Source organism: Labeo rohita, unplaced genomic scaffold (genome assembly GCF_022985175.1).
Source record: "Labeo rohita strain BAU-BD-2019 unplaced genomic scaffold, IGBB_LRoh.1.0 scaffold_133, whole genome shotgun sequence".
NCBI classification, from domain to species: Eukaryota; Metazoa; Chordata; class Actinopteri; order Cypriniformes; family Cyprinidae; genus Labeo; species Labeo rohita.
Window position 1 is genome coordinate 159,825 of NW_026127483.1, and position 20,772 is coordinate 180,596.

At 38.2% G+C, this 20,772-nt stretch overlaps 1 protein-coding gene and 1 long non-coding RNA gene across 3 annotated transcripts; one reads left to right on the forward strand and one right to left on the reverse strand.

The window, feature by feature from the left end:
- The first annotated feature begins 266 nt into the window (after window positions 1–266).
- On the forward strand, window positions 267–19,059 carry LOC127158083 (B-cell receptor CD22). Its single transcript, XM_051101238.1, has 6 exons — window positions 267–311; window positions 2,450–2,518; window positions 2,620–2,967; window positions 3,066–3,314; window positions 18,294–18,542; window positions 18,619–19,059. Exons 1-6 carry the CDS (start codon window positions 293–295, stop codon window positions 18,696–18,698), a joined length of 1,014 nt encoding a protein of 337 aa, XP_050957195.1. The 5' UTR covers window positions 267–292; the 3' UTR covers window positions 18,699–19,059.
- LOC127158086 (uncharacterized) lies at window positions 17,678–18,513 on the reverse strand. 2 transcript variants are annotated; one of them, XR_007826062.1, is made up of 3 exons: window positions 18,390–18,513; window positions 17,859–17,982; window positions 17,678–17,724 (listed from the first exon to the last, which is right to left on the reverse strand). It is a non-coding gene; the product is annotated as an uncharacterized LOC127158086 (long non-coding RNA). The 2 variants fall into 2 exon arrangements; XR_007826063.1 differs by having other exon boundaries at window positions 17,713–17,757.
- Window positions 19,060–20,772: the final 1,713 nt, after the last annotated feature.

The window sequence follows — 20,772 nt, forward strand, 5'->3', positions numbered from 1 at the left end:
CATAATGCCATGCACTGATATCTGAAGTGGATCAGCCACCTTAGCCACCTAGCCATGTTGTGAAGAGGCTTTGATATGGTTCATCAGCATGTTTAAAATTTGATACTGTTTATTTTATTAACAAATTGCTATTAATTAGTCCAAATTTATCAGTCAAGCATGTGGTTATGACACACATACTAAAGAATGTCATAACCACATACTAAAGTATAAGGTGCATGCATCACATGTTCATCAGGGTGTAAAAAAAAAACAGTGCTGGTTTCATCCTGATGATGTGCTGTGACCGTTCATGAGTATTCGTGAAACAGGTAAGAACATGACTTTATCATTTTTCTTCAGATTCATTATCATAAAATATTTTGTGTGGGTGTAGAGTAGATTCGGACTAGATGTCACACAGGGACGTTCTCAGTAACAATAAGATGTAAGGTCAAAAGTACAAGTGGTTTTGTATGTCAGTTACAAAAACCTAGTTTAGAACTCTCTTAAAATATTGTTTGCAAATTCTGCCCTCAAAGTAAAAATTAAAGCATCACTGTATATTATAACTTCTGTTGAGTTTCGCATGAACACAGAAGAACCACAGTGCAGGGGTTTCACGTCGCAGCTAGGGTGAAAAGGGGGACAGAGTGCATTGGGCCCCGAATGTGATTTTGAGGGGGTCCCATAGCAAATTCTGTGCAAATGGTCCAGAATTCATAGGAACTCCACTGCCACACTGACTTACATTAAGACTTAAACAAAATAATAATGTTACATTGGACGTGAGATAAACTGAGAGGCTACGGAGCTTGAGAGCATAATCCTCCCACAATCCTATGCATTGATGTCAGAGACAGATCAGCCACCCTGGCATCCATTGCCTCGAGCAGTGGCGATTTCTTTAAGACTGCAAGGGAAGCTCAGCTTCCCCTATATTGTCACAAAATTAATGGTCAAATTATGTACTATTGTATTAACATTTTATTGACTAAAAATGCGTTAGAAAACGTTCATCTCAAAGACGAGTTCGTTCAGAATCAGTTAGATATAGCAGGTCGGCTGACTTGATTTTCTTCTCATACATTCCCGTAGCGTCACAGTGCATTTCCCCGTTGAAGCCCAGCGTCCATTGACTTCAAATGCGGCTGCTTTGAACGTTTTTTCAGTGCTTTGAAACTAGACGGTCATTGGATAAACGCTGCGATTATGTCCCGCCCACGGACGCTCAGCGTCTCTGGGGGTGAATGAGGAGCAAAGGAGGAGTGGGCTGGCCTGGACTTTTCTGCGTGATGATTGGAGGGTCTGTCGAAAGATTGCATCTCCTTTTGACTGAAGCGATTTTGTACTATAAGGAATCGCTGAAGCTATTCGCGCTCAGTCCCATCGCGGATTTCTCAAGTTCAGTAGAAATAGAAACTGCTGAAAAACCTATTTCTTTATATTTGCTTGGCGAAATTGCTTGATTTTCATCATACATTTCACACAATTATACACCACATTCCTTGTTTCACTTTTACAGAGTTTAATATTTTTTTTAGATCGTTCATTCATTCATTCATGTTAATATTTAATGTAGTAATCAATATATATATATAGATTACTACATTAAATATTAACATGGAGGATGACTATAAATTAATATATATATATATACTATATATATATATATATATGTATAGTTTCGCTTGAAAACAGAAGATAACATAATGAAACCTTATATTTCTATTAAAATACTTTATAAATAAATAAATAAATAAATCTCCATAATAACCTTATTTAAATTGCAAAATATTTATACTATATAGTAGCATCTGACTAAAAGAAAACAGTACATCATATTTTGCATAATAAAACAAAATAATAATGTTTGCATTGTCACTTACTTAAACAATAAGGCACATTCTTGTGAATAAATAAATACAATTTTATGATGTAGACCGAAAATGAGCCCCCTGGCATCCATTGCCTCGAGATAAGATCCATGAACAAGCACCAGAACCGTGGGGGTTGTGGCAGGTAGTCTTGGAATGTGGAGCCCCTAACAAATTTGAAATTTAAGCTGGTCCTGGTGTTTTTATGCTTGTTTTTTGGAGTGTTTGCATGCAATGGGATGTTTTGTATGTTAGTCTGAGCGAACAATTCCATATGTTGATACTGACCAGTGAATAGAGAAAAAAACGTGTGTATTTTATCATGTGTATAAGCACAGCACTGTTGGTTTGCACTGGACAGGAAGAGGAAGAAAAGAACATGCATGCTTAATATAGCTTAACCACATTGTGTTTCTAAACCACTCACACTGAGACTGACTGAACCTCCACAAACATCAGCATCTAAACTGACAGTGATGCTTATATTATCCTAAAAAAAAAAAAAAAAAAAAGGCAAGTTTAAAATAAACCGCAAATAAATACAACTTATGATTCATGACAGCTGAAATCAGGCACTGTTTATTTTGTTGTAGGTGTTGCTAAGCTGATATTCGTCAGAATGGCTCTTCCTCTTCCTCTGATCTTTCTGCTCATGATTCACAGTAAGTCACACTTCAGAAACACTGAAGAAATTTTGCATGAAGTTTTTCCCACCAACTTCCTTGATGCATAAGCTGCTGTTTTGTTCACTATATGAATTTAGGGGTTTCTAGTGCTGATTGGGGTGTGAGTTACAGTCATTCACACATCTGTGCACTAAAGAACTCATCAGTGATAATGAGCTGCACTTATACATACCCTACTGGATATCAGATCATGAATGTGTTTTGGACCAAAAGCCCTATAAAAGTGGGTGAAGAGTATCCAGATCTGTCTGAGGACCCTGAATACAGTCAGAGGCTTCAGTATCTGGGAGATAAACAGCAGAACTGCACCATCAGACTGAATCATGTGACACAGAAAGATTCACACATGTACTATTTCAGATTCACAACAAATGTAACGGAAGGAAGATGGACTGGTCATCCAGGAGTGTCTCTTATTGTCACAGGTGACTTTCATGAGGTTTCACTCTTCTTCTGTGCATTATGTTGAATAATAATGAGTGTGTGACAGCAGCACTAGATATAATGTGTGTGTTGTGTTCAGATCTTCAGGTGGAGTCTCCTGAGAGAGTGACAGAAGGAGATTCAGTCCGTCTGACATGTAAAAGCAGCTGCACTCTGACTGACAGAGCAACATTCATCTGGTACAGAAACTCACAGCCATTAACTGAGAGAAGAGACAGAAACAATGAACTCCTGCTGCAGTCAGTCAGAAGAGAGGATGCAGGCAGATATAGCTGTGCTCTACATGGACACACTTACATCTCTCCTGCTGTTCATCTCAATGTCATGTGTGAGTACAGATTCATTAGTTCTTTTTAATAACTTGTTGAGTTTATAGTATGTTTAAAACTACACATTTCAATTGTTTCCTCTTTAGATGCACCAAAGAGTGTCTCAGTGTCCATCAGTCCATCTGGTGAAATAGTGGAGGGAGATTCAGTGACTCTGATCTGCAGCAGTGATTCAAACCCACCTGCAGAAATCAGCTGGTTTAAAGGAGGAATGTTTGTAGGATCTGGAAGAATCTACAGCATCTCAAAGATCAGCTCTGATCACAGTGGAGAATACAAGTGCAAGTCCATCAATGAACATGGAGATAAAGACTCTGATATTTTGATTTTAAATGTCATGTGTGAGTTAATGATTATTAAGTAACTGCATTGTAAAATCATACAAACAAACAGATGTGAAATTTATGTGAAATTTCATATGTGTTTTCTTTGTTTTGTTTACATGTTTTTTTTTTTTTTTTGTTTTGTTTTGTTTTGTTTTGTCTTGTTTTTCTGTCTGACCCACCCAGGAATGTCTCAGTGTTCATAAATGGATCTGCTGAAATAGTGGAAGGTGATTCAGTGACTCTGATCTGCAGCAGTGATTCAAACCCACCTGCTCTGAACTTCAGCTGGTTTAAGGAGGATGAATCCTCAGCTGTTGGATCTGGACAGAGTTTCAGTGCACTACAGAGTGGACGCTTCTACTGTGAGGCTCACAATCAACATGGATCTCAGAGATCAGATGCTGTTACTGTCACTGTTAAAGGTAGAGCAGCTCATTTACTAATATGACAATTTCTAAAGTGAAGCTAATGTGTAGAGGTGTTTTACTCTTTTGTCTCTCTTGTAGGACGTCTGGTGATATTGTACATGTCCACTGGAGTGGTTTGTGGAGCTGCAGTTATCATCATGATGTCACTGATTTGGTAAGATGTGTTTAGTATTTGATTGCAGATTAACCTCATTTATAACCTTCAGTAAAGGGAAATTTTAGTTGTTAGTGTAGCTTTCTACAAAATATTATATTTGTTGGAAGAGTTTTTTTTTTTTTTAATCTTAGAAATAAAATGTGAATAACGCTTCACAAAGCTGACCAATGCAATATTTTCCCATCTTAGAAATGCATTTGAGTCCAATATTGTTCTAATACAACTTAATTCTATACTCTTTTATATAACACATTTATTGCTTTTAAGGAGATGCATGGTGCAAAAGAGAAAAGACAAACTCAAAACTCAGGTGAGCAAAATGAATGAAATTGTCAATGCTCAAATCACATTGCTCCATTGGATCTCAGTGAATGAAATATTAAAGTTGAAAATTATTGCTTATATACAAATTGTGTAATTTGTTGAGGCCAAAATCATGAACACATTGAGGGCTGGATTCAAAATCACACCAAAATCTCAATACTCAATACAAGTTTAGTTTAAATACGCTAAACTGTTGCAGAGATATAGGTCCATTTTTTTCTCTGTTGAATTTGTTCATGTTTTATTTGAGCATTTGACTAAACAACTTGAATTCTGTAAACTTTTACCAGCATGGTCTGAGGATGCCAATTTTGATTAAAATCAGACAGACTTTAGGATGAGTTTGAAAAAGCAGTTTTTAAAATAATTCAAATTTGTAAAAAAAAAAAAAAAAAATAAATAAATAAAATAATTTAATAATTTTGGTATGCATTCGACTCTGCATGAGCCAGGGAATCAGAGGAAGAAACTTGCTTCTAAATGCCACATTTTGAAAGTCATTTGCATAAACATGAGTGCAAATTTGAGCTGTTGGTGGTGCTACAGTGTTTGAGACTCCAATATTGCTGTGGTTGATGTTAAGTCTCTGTTTCTTCAATGTCAAAGATGAATCATTCCAGACCAGATGATGACACATATAAAACATCTGATGTTGAGATGACTGAACCTTTGTATGAGAATATAATGGTAAGTTATCGTTATAGTTATTCCATTGGTGTGGGCGCTAATATGGTTATTGTCCCTGGTGAAAAAAACAGCATATGCTCGTAGGTATGTTTTGATGCTGGTTTAAGCTGGTCCTTTGCTGGTGTATGCTGGTCATGTTGCTGGTCAAGAACCAGCATAAACCAACAAAGGACCAGCATAAACCAGCATTAAACCAGCATCAAAACATACCTACCAGCATATGCTGTTTTTTTCACCAGGGGTAATAGATACCATTATAGTTATCAACCATTCGTCAATTTTTTATTCCATTTTGTGTATTCTGTTTTGTTTTTTTTTTGTTTTGTTTTTTTTGTTGTTGTTGTTTGTTTCGTTTTGTTTTTTTTTTTTTTTTTTTTTAATGGCAAAGATGAATCATTCCACATCTCAGGATGACAGGCTTAAAGACTATGATGCTGAGTCGGTTGAACCTGTGTATGAGAATGTAACAGTAAGTGTTTGCACATCAAATATCTACTGACTATGATGCAATATAATTTCCTGTTTAAGATCAAGTAATCCAAGTCCTTTTTAACAACCAGAAATTTGAACTGTATTACTTATTAATGTACTGATTTACTTTCTTTCTTTCAGGGTGACTGGCCGTAGTGTTTGGGACACGTGACAAAACATTTTACAGCATTTTCTATAACTCTGTGGGTGGAGCCCTGAATGATTGACAGTAGTGTTTTGATTTACAGAAATTAATTTAGCAATTGGTTTTATCCAGAGTGACTTACAAATGGTAAAGTTGCTTTCATTTTATTTGACTGTTATGCTAGCATGTGTGGAAATATTTAAACCACGTGTGCAACAACTAACCCAGTGTCAGTTTGTGCCCCACGCTTCTCTGATCATGTAAGATCCCATTGTATGTAAAGTTTTACATATTCTCCCCATATTCAGTGTATTTAAAGATATTGTAAATTGCTTTTTATTACATTCATACTTGTCATGCTGCAGCTTGTGTTTGTAGTCTTTCCTTTGTAATTACACGCGTTTGACCAGCAGATGTCCTCAGTGTGGAGTGTTTAAAACACTGAATCATTTTACAAAGCAATTGGTTCAGTTCATTCAAAGATTCAAAAACGTCCTTTCTCACCTCACTAGTTTTATTATAATGAATCATTAAAACAACCCAGGGCTCACTGGCCTTTACAAGTGAATCTTCAGCTACATTACTCTCGGCTCACACAAATGTTTTTCATCTACTACATCTTTGGTGCATGTGAGCTTCAAAAGCTCGTTTTTCCGATGCTGCATGTGTCGGGCAGCCAAATACATGCCATTTTTATATGATTAGATATCTTTCTCCATGTATTACATAGAGACAGAGAGTGCAGGCCATCGACCCAGAGTTCCTGCAGAGTTTAGCTCCAACCTTGATCAAACTCACCTGCTGGTAAACTTTCTATCAGTCCTAAAGACCTTGATTAAAATGTTCAGGTGTGTTTGATTAGGGTTGGAGATGAACTCTGTAGGAAAATGGATCTTGTGGGCCAGAGTTGAGAACCTCTGATGTAAATAATACTATAAAATAGTAAGATTTCTGCCTCATTCTGTCATATGTTTTGCCACAAAAATAAGTTATTTCAAACAACTGACTATGCTATTAAGTTAATTTTGGAGAAAAAGCATGTCAATAGGCCTTAATTATACCTTTGTTGGACAACAGGTTGGTAAACAGGCTCATACACATGTAAAACTGTATTGCACATGTGCAACTGTAGTACATTTATTCTAGGCTCAGACCGATTTTTTGTCGCACTTTACAGCCCTAACCAAACCAGTTCCAGATTGCAGAAAAAGGTGCTAGTTTATATTCCTCCTCAATTTCATGTCACACAGAAATGTGAGGACTAATTTTTATTGTGGTGAGAATTTTTACTGCTATATTGCAAATGATAAGATATCGTCCATCCCTCTTTTGTCACATATTGTTTTTTTTGTTGTTGTTTTGTTTTTGTTTTTTGTTTTTTTTGCTGTATACAATTTCAAATGCAGTGTGTAATTTTACAAATTAGTTCAGTTGATTCAATTCAGAAAATTGCCTTATGTCAGTATATACTAGTGTTGTCATAATGAATCAATGTAGCAACCCAGTGTTCAGCGCCCTCTACAGGCAAATCTTCAGCTACATTACTCTAGGTTCACACAAATGCTTCCTCATCTGCTACATCTTTAGTGCTTTGCTGCTTCAAAAGCTTGTACTTCAGGGATTGCGTGTGTCAAATAAATGTAATTTATATGAATGGATAGCTTTGTCCAGGTATTACATTCACAGTTCAAGAATATCAGCAGCATCTGCCTTTCAACAAATGTCAGAGCAACAGGTCTGTGACGTCAGCACAGTCACATGATCACACAGTCAACAACACTAGAGAGATGCTGCTGTGAGTCTGGACAAGTCTTGTTTTCTCACCTTTCTCACCGCTGTATTTATCGCCATATTTAGAGTTTCACAAGGCAACCACAAAAACAGATAAGTGTTTTAGGCCAGAGTAAGAATTCATTGCCATGTTTGAAGCATTTTATTTATTTATTTTTTTTACGGATAAATATAACATTGAAAACATAACGAGATCCTCTACAGAATGACTTGAATTTTCTCTCAGTTGAAGTTTGGCTTCTTGTGTTTATTCTGATGTCATCTCCGTGAAACATTTAGTTTGAAACTCTTCTTCTGCTGTAGGCTGTAAAGTGTCATATCCTCCTCCTAAAATATAAGGTGTTGACCATTTAAAAACCCCATTACTGGTTTCTTCCTGATCATTTGTAGTGCTGTCACTGGTACTGAGTGTTTGGCAAAATGGGTAAGAACATGACATTTTAATCATTCTGTAGACTGATTATCATCATATATATTGTGTGTGTGCTTGCCCCGGGTTCGTTGTCACAAGTGGAAATTCCCAGTATATAGGTACTGTCACGGGGGCGGAGCAAAGCGACAGACACAGTGGGTGTGACGTCAGGCCTCGGAGAGGCTTTTATTAAACAATAAAACAGAAAGTGTCCAAAAAGGGGGAAAAAGTGTCCAAAAGAAAAAGGGGGATCTGGTGTCCTCGATGTGACGGGGTTCCGTGAAGGAGGGGTAGTGTTCCGAAGGGAAGGGTCCAGGTAAGGGGCGGAGTCCGGCGGCCGCACGCGCTCCCCACTCAGGTCCGGGGTGCGAGGGGCGGCGGCTTCTCTAGCGGCATCGTCCTCCTCCACCTACGTGGCGCTTCTGGGGGATATCACGGCCCGGCATCTTGGCCCGTCAGCCGTCACGGGTGCGGTCCTCATCCGAACCCGCGGGGTCCGGCAACTCGTCCTGCGGCGCTGGTTCCCTCTTCACCCCTTCCTGGACCCACGAGGACACCAGCGTGCATGCACGGGAAGAGACCGGTCTCCTGAGGAGAGGCGCGCTCGGCATTTTAACAGCGGCGGTGATGAGGCTTCATTCACATCAGGTGTGCCCCATCACACGCCGCCAGACCTGGATGTTTCAGCGCCCCTCCTCCTCCCACACGCCCACTCCCGTCGGGAGCCTGGTGAAGGGCGGCGATTACCGACGGGGTGCAGCTGACAATAAGGGGGGAGGCAGTCGACTCGTCACATTCCCCCCCCCAAGCGACATCCCCGTCATCCGGTCGCCGCCCACGCAGGAGTGCTACCTTCCTCAACCAGGCTCCAGCGGTCGGAGTGGGCGGGGATTCCTCTCCGGGCGACTCCCTCTCGCAACGCCACCGGACCAGGGACAGAGAAACCGGAATTTAGTCGACAGCCTCAACCAACCGCAGGGTAAGTGTTACTAAATGAGAAGTCACTTACCCCTTTAGCGGCTGGGAGGCTGTCACCGTTGTTTCTCCGTCCCTCCGGGTCCGACTCTTCCTTGACTTTTGCGAGCGAGAGGGGATGACGTCATCAGGTGATTCCCACTGCACTGTCTAAGCTCCGCCCATGCCCGCATTCTCCACCACTTGTCACGGGGGCGGAGCAAAGCGACAGACACAGTGGGTGTGACGTCAGGCCTCGGAGAGGCTTTTATTAAACAATAAAACAGAAAGTGTCCAAAAAGGGGGAAAAAGTGTCCAAAAGAGAAAGGGGGATCTGGTGTCCTCGATGTGACGGGGTTCCGTGAAGGAGGGGTAGTGTTCCAAAGGGAAGGGTCCAGGTAAGGGGCGGAGTCCGGCGGCCGCACGCGCTCCCCACTCAGGTCCGGGGTGCGAGGGGCGGCGGCTTCTCTAGCGGCATCGTCCTCCTCCACCTACGTGGCGCTTCTGGGGGATATCACGGCCCGGCATCTTGGCCCGTCAGCCGTCACGGGTGCGGTCCTCATCCGAACCCGCGGGGTCCGGCAACTCGTCCTGCGGCGCTGGTTCCCTCTTCACCCCTTCCTGGACCCACGAGGACACCAGCGTGCATGCACGGGGAAGAGACCGGTCTCCTGAGGAGAGGCGCGCTCGGCATTTTAACAGCGGCGGTGATGAGGCTTCATTCACATCAGGTGCGCCCCATCACACGCCGCCAGACCTGGATGTTTCAGCGCCCCTCCTCCTCCCACACGCCCACTCCCGTCGGGAGCCTGGTGAAGGGCGGCGATTACCGACGGGGTGCAGCTGACAATAAGGGGGGAGGCAGTCGACTCGTCACAGTACTTTGTACGGTTTTGTTTGTTTGTTTGTTTGTTGTTTGCTTGTCTTTTCACATATATGTATGTGAGTCAAGTCAAGTCAAGTCAAGTCACCTTTATTTATATACCGCCTTTAACAATACAGAATTGTGACAAGGCGGCTGTACAGTATTAAATAGGAAACAGTACATCAACAATGCCAAAGGCAACATTAAACACTCACATTATAGGTAAAAGTAGTTAATCAAAAACAATAAAATAAAATGCAATATTGTGTTAAGAGAAAGTGTCCCCAACTAAGCAAGCCAGAGGCGACAGCGGCAAGGAACCAAAACTCCATCGGTGACAAATGGAGGAAAAAAACCTTGGGAGAAACCAGGCTCAGTCGGGGGGCCAGTTCTCCTCTGGCCAAAGTTCCCGTGGTCTTGTGCCGACAGCCGTCTAGGTGATGTGGTCTTTAATGTGGATCCGTCTCTGGGGCTCATCTAGTTGATGTGGACTCCGCTGACATTCAGGGCTGTAGAGGTCGTCTCTAGGTGCTGATCCACCGTCTGGGCTGGGTTCGGACTGGATCCGGGGGACTGCAGTGACCATCTGATCTGGATACGGACTGGATCTGGTGGTTAATGTGACCTCGGAATAAGAGAGAAACAGACTAATATTAGCGTAGATGCCATTCTTCTGACGATGCACCGAGTACATCGGGTGTTATGGGAAGTGTTCCCGGTTCCGGTTGACCTAATTAGTGCAGCCTAACAATCCTTTAACGGATTTGAATTATAAGAATGTGGATTTGTTATGTGTAAGCAAGGTTAAAGAGATGGGTCTTTAATCTAGATTTAAACTGACAGAGTGTGTCTGCGTCCCGAACATTGTAGGGTAGATTGTTCCAGAGTTTGGGTGCTAAATAAGAAAAAGATCTGCCGCCCGCGGTTGATTTTGATATTCTCTGTATTATCAAATTGCCAGAGTTTTGAGAACGCAGCGGACGTGAGGGACTATAATGCGATAAGAGCTCACTCAGGTACTGGGGAGCTAAACCATTCAGGGCTTTATAAGTAATTAGCAAGATTTTAAAATCTATACGATGTTTAATAGGGAGCCAGTGCAGTGTAGACAGAACCGGGCTAATATGATCATACTTTTTGGTTCTAGTAAGAACTCTAGCTGCTGCATTTTGGACCAGCTGGAGTTTGTTTATTAAGTGAGCAGAACAACCACCCAATAAAGCATTACAATAATCTAACCGTGAGGTCATAAACACATGAATTAATGTTTCAGCATTTGACATTGATAGCATAGGTCGTAGTTTAGATATATTTTTGAGATGGAAAAATGCAGTTTTGCAAATACTAGAGATGTGGTTTTTGAAGGAAAGATTACCATCAAATAGCACACCTAGGTTCCTAACTGATGACGAAGAATTGACAGAACAGTCATCAAGTATTAGACAGTGTTTTAGGTTATTACACGCGGAGGTTTTAGGCCCAATAACTAACACCTCTGTTTTTTTCAGAATTTAGCAGTAAGAAATTACTTGTCATCCAATTTTTTAACTCAACTACACAATCCATTAGTTTTTCAAATTGGTACGTTTCGCCAGGCCGCGAAGAAATATAGAGCTGGGTATCATCAGCATAGCAGTGAAAGCTAACACCATATTTCCTGATGATATCACCCAAGGGTAACATGTAAAGTGTAAAGAGTAACGGCCCTAGTACTGAGCCTTGTGGTACTCCATACTGCACTTGAGATCGATGTGAGTCTGTTGAAAAGACCAGTATATGTTGTGTTTTAGATGTTGGCATCACCACAGGGTTTAGTCTGTAGTTTAAGTTACAAGATCAACTTGGTTAACAGCTTTTACTGTATATCAGGGGTGGGGAACCTTGATCCTGGAGAGCCGGTGTCCCTGCAGAGTTTAGTAATCAACGTTCCCCAACCCTGTATATGGAGTTCAAGTTGCACTGGCTAGAAAGAGGAACCTCATAGAAACCAGTTCATCCAACATCCAATCTCAAAAAACACTGGCATCTAAACAGTCAAAAAAAACTGTAATATGTACATATTAAAAATTACAGTGAGAGTTTAAAACACAAAAAATACAACTACATTTGTTGTATGTGTTGCTATGCTGATGTCGGTCAGAATGACACTTCCTCATCCTCTGATCTTTATTGTCATGATTCACAGTGACTGCAACTTTTTAGAAACACTTGAGAGATTTAACTTTTTTTTTTGAAGTGGATACCCATTTGTTCAGTATGAATTATGTGTTTAAGGGGTTTCTAGTGCTGATTGTGGTGTGAGTTTGTAACGAGTGAAAATGTTGTTGTTCCTTTAAGAGCAGAGCTCTATTCTGTGGACAGTCTGCAGCCATATATGCCATGAGTACCGCATGTGTGTGGGTCCGATGTTTTACTTTTAATTTCTGTTGCTCATTTAAGTTGTATTTTTTTAATGAGTGACGCTGTTGCCAGGAGAATCAAGCTCGAGATGTGGATTGTGACCTGTGTGCGGTTTGGCTGGTTTCTGCTGCAACTTGAGTTAGGTGAGCTATCCCTTAACCCTGACTCAGTGCATTACAAGTTACAGTCATTCACACATCTGTGCACTGATGGACTCATCAGTGATAAAGTGTACTGCACATGCCTTTCTAATCCATACATGAAATGTTACGCTGGCCCTTTAAAAAACTTGAGCATGTGGCTGTCTGGAAGTGTAGTGAGAGTTTTTCATTTTAAATTTTATAAAGTGCAGTTCATGTGCTGGAGAATTGTGGCCATTAAAACATGAAAGTGCAAAATATCAAGAAATAGTCACTCATAGTGAGGTATAAACTCTTTCTCAGTGTTTTGGTGATTTGGAGTGCATGTCAAGTCAATGTCTGTCAGGATGTGCCTGCCAGGGGAAATCAGTTTGTGTTATTATAGAGCAAAAGGGCCACCTAACTTGTGGTTGGTGAAACATAACCTGCTCCAGAGCTGCTCCAGATAAGTTGGTATGATTGCTTGTACACCCTGAAAGTTACCTGTTTTTTTGTTTGTTTGTTTGTTTTTTGTTTTTTGTTTATTATTATTATTATTATTATTATTATTACTTCCTGAAATACTGAAATACCCCCAGAGTGCAAACACAAACAAACACTGGAGAGGTTGCCAAATTTGTTTTGCCAATATCTTATGACAGTTTCAACTGTGAGTGCTGAGAGAAAACAGACATGTGGTGAGAGAGTGTGAGAACAGTCAGTGTCAGAGCTTCAGGTCTGTGACGTCAGCACTCGTCTGTAGATCTCTCATTGTGGTCACATGATCACACAGTCAACACTGCGTTTTCTAGGGAACCAAGAAAATAACTGATTGTATATTTGATACTCATTTGTAATTAATAGCAGTTTGGTAACAAACTGAACAACAAGAATACTTTTTTTTTATATACTGTAGTATAAAAGGATACCAATGTTACTTCCTCATATCTAAAGGTTTTTATCAGATGATTAGATCTTTTAAACTGTTAATTCTGACGCTGGCCTTGTCTTGCTGGTATGACATCTCTGGTTATCTTGTGAAACTGTTAATATGGGCATATACAGTTAGTGAGAGAGGTGAGATGTGTCCAAACTCACAGCAGCATCTCTCTAGTGTAGGGGTTTTCAAATCTGTCCTAGGACCCCCATGACTGCACATTTTAGATGACTCCCTTATTAGACGACACCCAACATTAATCAAGCACACCGGATTCAACTGATCAGCTCATAAAGACTCCAAGGTCTCAAATGTGTGTCAGATACAGCAAGACAGACATCCAAAGCCTGCAGTGGTGTAATTAAGTAATAGTACTTTGTTACAGTACTTATGTATTTTTGGGAGTATCTGTTCTTTACTTGAGATTTTACATTTCAGCCTACTTTTAATTTTACTCCACTACATTTCTTCACTACTTTTACTCCGATACATTTCTCTAAAGCAAATTTGTTACATACAACAAAATAGTCAGAAGTCAAAAGAACACTGACTACATGAAAGCAGGTTTGACAAATCAGTTGTCCGGCGCTTACCACGCAGCAAAATTCTCAGTGTTAAATTAGCACTGCTCAGTGTTTATATAATCCACACTACAGAGTGTTAAATGAACAATGAAGTAGTGTTAAAGTTAATTAGGAAATTAAGAAATTCATTGAGTGATGATTGAGCATTATCGAAAACACCGTATGTTAACAAGCAGAATCACCAAAGAAGAAAATCATAATTTTTAAATCACCATTATAGTGGTCAGTGTTTACTTTAGTTGGGCTCTTGATTCTTGACTTCTACATTTATTTTTGTTGTTGTTGTTGTTTGTTTGTTTGTTTGTTTGTTTGTTTTTTTTGTTTTCCCCTCCATATAAATAAATAAATAAATAATTTTTTTTTTAAATCATTATTGCTCTGTCTGAAACGGCCTGTTTTAAGGACAGTGTCCTTTAAGGCTTGTCAGTAATCTGCCGCTGTTATACCATTAAAAAGTGGCTTGTTCCTTATGTGCTAGAATCCTTCTGGTATCTGTACAAAGATGAGAACAAGCTGCTCTCAGTGCTGCAGATGGTGTTTGATTTGCACTACAGAGAAGGGAAGCTAGGGGCACATAAATATAACTAGCGTAACCACACAGTATCTCTACGCCAACAGCAATGAGCCTGACTAAACTGTAATATTTACATTTACATGTTGTCCTGTAAAATATGATAAAAGTTTAAAACAAACTACAAATAAACCTTTCTTCTGATTTATGACCTCTAAAATAAACCACTGTAAATTTATTTGTAGGTGTTGCTATGGTGATGTCAGTCAGAATGGCTTCTCCTCTTCCTCTGATCTTCCTACTCATGATTTACGGTGAGTCACTACAACAAAAACACTAAAGGGAGATTTTGCATGCAGATTTCCCCTCAATAGCCTTGATGCAAAAGCTGCTATTATTTTGTTAACTACACTCAAAAAAATGATTTGTTGGACTTACTTCAAAAAAGACTGTCAAGTGGTTCTACGCAACTTTGTACAAGTAACTGTTTAGTTGTTTGAACAAAAAAAGTCCAAGTAAAGCTGACAAAATTTCTTCAAGTAAAGGGAGAGGTTTAGACGTTTTATTAAAAAAAAAAAAAAAAAAAAAAAAGTTTCATTTGACCTTACCATCATGGCAATCAGGGTTTACTTTAGTTGGACTCTTGACCCTTGATATTTTTAGTTCTGTTGCTGTAATTGTGTTTGTAGAGCATGTTTGTTATAGCAAAAATAAATAAATAAATAAATAAAAAGTGTGATCAAATGTTCTTTGTTATTTATTACTGATCTTTTTCAGTGATTTGTTTATTAATTTCATGATATTTACAATAGTTGTATGAACTGTCACTATTATTACCTTATAATTTCCAATTTTATTTGGACACACACAGACATCAAGAATCAGCATATGAATCTCAACAGTGGTGACATTCAACAGCTGCTGGGAGTCCTGGGTGAGTTTTGTACTCTGCTGTTACCCAGCATGCAGCTGTTGAATGTCACCATTGTTGAGATTCATATGCTGATTCTTGATGTCTGTGTGTGTCAAAGTGATGCCGTAGATTTGAAGGTTTAGGGCAGAAAATGAACATCCATACCGCTATTATAAAAATCATGAAACTGATTAACCACTTGATGAGATCAGTGAATCAAGCTACTAGATGATGATTATTAGTGATGGGAAGTTCGGATCATTTTACCGACTCGGTCCTTTGAGTCTCGTTCAGCAAAATGAACGAATCTTTTTTCGAGTCATTTCGTTCATTTTGTTCATTTTAGCAAAATATAATTAAAATGTTACATTTTACTTCCCTAACACATCTACAGCTTACACAAACATTGATCACACTACAAACAAAACAAAACTATAATGCTATAAGAAACAGAAAATATTAATTCATTGTTTACCTTGGTCTTTAGTCTATGATTCGCTCACCTCACCTCTTATCTGACAAGTTTTCGGGTTTGAGTCATTCGTTCATCACCTGACAGCCCAATTAACTAACCAACGCAGTCTGAGCCGGAAAGAGAATTGATTAGTTCATCTCTCGAGTCTTCGGGTTTGAGTCGTTCGTTCATCACGTGACATCCCCGTAATGTTAACCTATGCAGCCTGAGCCGGAAAGAGAATTGATTAGTTTATCTCTCGAGTCCTCGGGTTTGAGTCGTAAGTTCATCACGTGACATCCCCATAAGGTGAACGAACGACTCTAAAACAGTTGAACTAATTCCAGTACAGAACCTAATAGGATGTTGCGCATGCGCGACTGAACGAATCACTCCCCGAGACGACTCGTTCGTCCCGAGTCGCATTAAAGATTCGTTCAAAATGAATGAATTGTTCAAGAACAACCCATCACTAATGATTACACCACAAGTAACAACTAACCAATGTAAGTTATTACAAAAAGCACTTAATCGGGCTTCTTTTCTTGTTTTTTTTTTTTTTTTTTTTTTTTTGTAACAAATGTGTTTCACACACACACAATTACAACAGCCAAAAGAAAAAAAGAACAAAAAAACACTAACATAACATAACATTACATAAAAAAAAAAAAAAAAAAAAAAAAAAAAAAAAGTCAGAGGTCAAGAGTACAACTAAAGTAAACCCTGATCGCCATGATGGTGAGGTCAAATTAAACTTTTTTTTTTTAATAAAAAATTTAAAAAAACCTCTGTTTAGATGTTCTCAAAAACATTTTGTAGCTATATGACAGAAATCAAGTCAAACTGTAATGTTGTTTGTGGAGTTGTTTAATCTGAGATTTAATGTCCTCATTTATTTAAGTTCATTTTATCTTTGGCTGTGGCTGATTCTTGTGTTTCTCTTTCCTTTGGTGATTCTGCTTGTAAACAACATTATTGGTCAATCATGACATAATGATCTCCTTAACTCCAACACTGTGTCAGTGCTACTTAAACACTGTAGTGTGGAAACACATGAACACTGAGCAGGGTTTATTTAACACTGGGAAATATCACAGAAACTTTGCCTGTTTCATTCACGTAAAACTGATGCATTTGAATCACATTAAGTTTAACTGATTTGTTTATATTGAATCTATGTAATCTACATGCATGGAGTTTGTGTCCACTGAAAGTTTTTTTTTTTTTTTTTTTTTTTTTTTTTTTTTTCCAGCTTGAAAATGTATGTTGTTAAACAACAGTACAATTCATTGAATGCACTGTAACCTATTACTTACAGCCTAATTTATTCCTGTCTGAAATTAATATGACCCGACTAAGGTCTGTGGATACATAATTCTCAGAATCTTTGCTTTTACTGGATGTATTGCTAAGTGATGTCAAATTTGCAACCTGCATGTGTTGGTGTAATGAAAATTATTGAACAGCTTTACTGATTTCATGCTTTTTAGGACTTTGTGAATGCTGAAAGAGACCTGACTAATACAGTCATTGGAATTTGCATCAACATGATTTGTATTTACTTGAAGAAATTTTGTCAGCTTTACTTGGATTTTTTTTTTGTTCAAACAACTAAATTGTTATTTGTACAAATTAATCAATATAGTTGCGTGGAACCACTTGACAGTCTTTTTTAAGTAAGTCCAACCAATCATTTTTTTTTGAGTGTATATGAATTGTGTGTTTCAGGGGTTTCTAGTGCTGACTGGGGTGTGAATTACAGTCAACCACTCATCTGTGCACTAAAAGACTCCTCAGTCATAATGAGCTGCACTTATACGTACCCTCCTGGATATCAGATCATGACAGTGTTTTGGAGTAAATTGTTAATACATGGTGAAGAGCCTCCAGATGTGTCTGAGGATCCTGAATACAGTCAGAGACTTCAGTATCTGGGAGATAAACAGCAGAACTGCACCATCAGACTGAATCATGAGACACAGAAAGATGAACACATGTACTATTTCAGATTCACAACTAATGTAACAGAAGGAAGATGGCTTGGTATTCCAGGAGTGAGTCTTACTGTCACAGGTGATTTTTATGAGGTTTCACTTTTCTTCTGTGCATTATGTTGAATAATAATGAGTGTGTGACAGCAGCACTAGATATAATGTGTGTGTTGTGTTCAGATCTTCAGGTGGAGTCTCCTGAGAGAGTGACAGAGGGAGATTCAGTCCGTCTGACATGTAACAGCAGCTGCACACTGACTGACAGAGCAACATTCATCTGGTACAGAAACTCACAGCCATTAACTGAGAGAAGAGACAGAAACAATGAACTCCTGCTGCAGTCAGTCAGAAGAGAGGATGCAGGCAGATATAGCTGTGCTCTACATGGACACACTTACATCTCTCCTGCAGTTTATCTCAATGTCATGTGTAAGTACAGATTAATTTGTTCTATTTTATAACTTAGAGTTTATGTTTGGAAGTACACATTTCATTTTTGTCCTTTTTAGATGCACCAAAGAGTGTCTCAGTGTCCATTAGACCATCTGCTGAAATAGTGGAAGGTGATTCAGTGACTCTGATCTGCAGCAGTGATTCAAACCCACCTGCTCTGAACTTCAGCTGGTTTAAGGAGGATGAATCCTCATCTGTTGGATCTGGACAGAGTTTCAGTGCACTACAGAGTGGACGCTTCTACTGTGAGGCTCACAATCAACATGGATCTCAGAGATCAGATGCTGTTACTGTCACTGTTAAAGGTAGAGCAGCATTTACTCTTTCTAAGTGAAGAAAATTAATCTGTTCAGATATTTTACACTTTTGTCTCTGTTGTAGGACGTCTGGTGATATTGTACATGTCCATTGGAGTGGTTTGTGGAGCTGCAGTTATCATCACAATGTTGCTGATTTTGTAAGACTTGTGTAGTATTTGATTGCAGGTTCTTAACCTAATTTATAACTTATATAGTAAAAGGAAAAATCTAATTGTAACTTTCTACAAATTTTGTTAAAAATATCTTTTTCATCTGAGAAATCAAATGGAATTAAATGAGAACAACGGCAGGTTGAACAATTAAATATTATAGAAATGCATTTGAGTCCAGTATTTTTTACTATAGCATATTAATTTTCTACTTTTTTGTGTAACATATTCACTTCTTTTAAGGAGAAGCAGAATGAAAAAGAGAAAAGACACACTCAAAACTCAGGTGAGAAAAATGAGTTTAGTAACCAATAGTCTCATCAGTAAATTAACTAGTAACCAAGGGACTAAAAGTCTGAATGTAGTTGTGACCTAATATTGTGAGTTTATAAGCATTTTTTTGTTTTGTTTTGTTTGTTTGTTTTTTTCTCTCCTATATATATCTATATTCCATAAAAATACTTTTTAATATTACTTTTTTAAGACAAAAACTACTACGTATGCTTAATTTTCGTAAGGGACAGCCGAGGCAATATAAACGCATTTATGCTGCATTCACGCCATCTCGTAATTCCAAGATGAAAACACCTGACATTCCACTCTAACTATATTATGAGTTTCTATGGCAACATTATCAACACCAAAGCACTTGCGTGCTCCTGAACTCATAATTAAAACTTGTAAACTCAATGTTCTGAGAGTTACGACTTGGACGAGTGATAGATGATGAAATGAAATGATAATGAAAATGGGCCCAGAAAAACCGTCACAGAAATTTGACTAGTGAAGATAAAGCAAATGAAATGACTATTTCAATACATACATATATATATATATATATATATATATATATATATATATATACTGCTTGTTTTTAAATATTGATTGATGATCACACGGGGAATAAAGAAAAAAAAAAAAAAAAAAAAATTATTGCATTACACTGCCTGGGTCTGTAAATATTTAATGTAGCATGCTAAATGTGGCTCAACTGTTCCTTATATGACAAGTCTGTCTGTGATCATGGGCAACATCGCATGTAAAAAAAAAAAAAAAAAGTACTACAGCAATAAATATGTATATAGCAGTCAAAAAAATCATTTTTTTTCCAGCCCAGGAAAGATACCACAACTTCACTTTGATCTCTTTGCCATTCTTTCATTTCAAATATTAAAAAAAAAAAGCATTAATGTGCAACAAGACTTTATTTCGAGAGATTATTCTGAGAGGCAATATTAAGTGAATTCCAAAATCTAAACCGTAACAACAAAATCTGAACTGTAACAAGAAAGGTTTTCAGACTTTATTTACCAGAAATTAAAAAGAACACTGAGTTTGTTGTGCCTTTGTGTAGGGCTGCACAATTTGGCCAAAATGTTTTTATCAATATGACGAATTCTGATTATTGTTATTACTAAATAAAACATTAAACAAAACAATAATAATTGTTAATAATTATTGCGCTCGGTACCTCGAACCTGGTACCTTTTGACAACCCTACGCTTTTGTGTAGCTGAATAAAACTCAGATAGAGACATTTTAACTCATGAAACACGGAGACATATTTGTACAATTGTGACTAAATGGATTATCTCTGTTCTTCAACCCATATCGGGGATTTTTATATGAATATGCAATGCAATGCTATCACTTTATAGAATACTATATAAAATAAGGATTTTGCCTCATTCTGTGATGTGAAACCACGTCAGATCAAAAAAGGAAGTTATTTCAAACACTCAACTGAAAAAAACATTTACTTACCTTACATGTATAATTTTAAACCCATGTTTAAATGTCTAACAAGAAAACTAATTAGGAAAATGTATTTAGTGAAAATTATAGCACTCCTTTTCCGTACTGTTTGGTGCACCGATTAAATCTGGGAAATTTAAAGAGATTGTGAGCAGTCAACACTAGCCTGTGTGCTAAAAAGAATTTTTTTTTTTTTTTTTTTTTTTTTTTTGTTTGTTTGTTTGTTTTTTTTTGTCATATTTAACCTACAAAATTTGTACTTGCATTCAAATTCTGCATTTGTTTGCTAATGATGCCTAAATTCAGATTTA

Bases quoted from the DNA above. Each gene is read 5' to 3' on its own strand.
- LOC127158083 (XM_051101238.1), top strand. The intron at 2,519-2,619 runs GTAAGTCACACT...ATATGAATTTAG, and splicing joins CTTTCTGCTCATGATTCACA to GGGTTTCTAGTGCTGATTGG. The intron at 18,543-18,618 runs GTAGAGCAGCAT...TCTCTGTTGTAG, and splicing joins TGTTACTGTCACTGTTAAAG to GACGTCTGGTGATATTGTAC.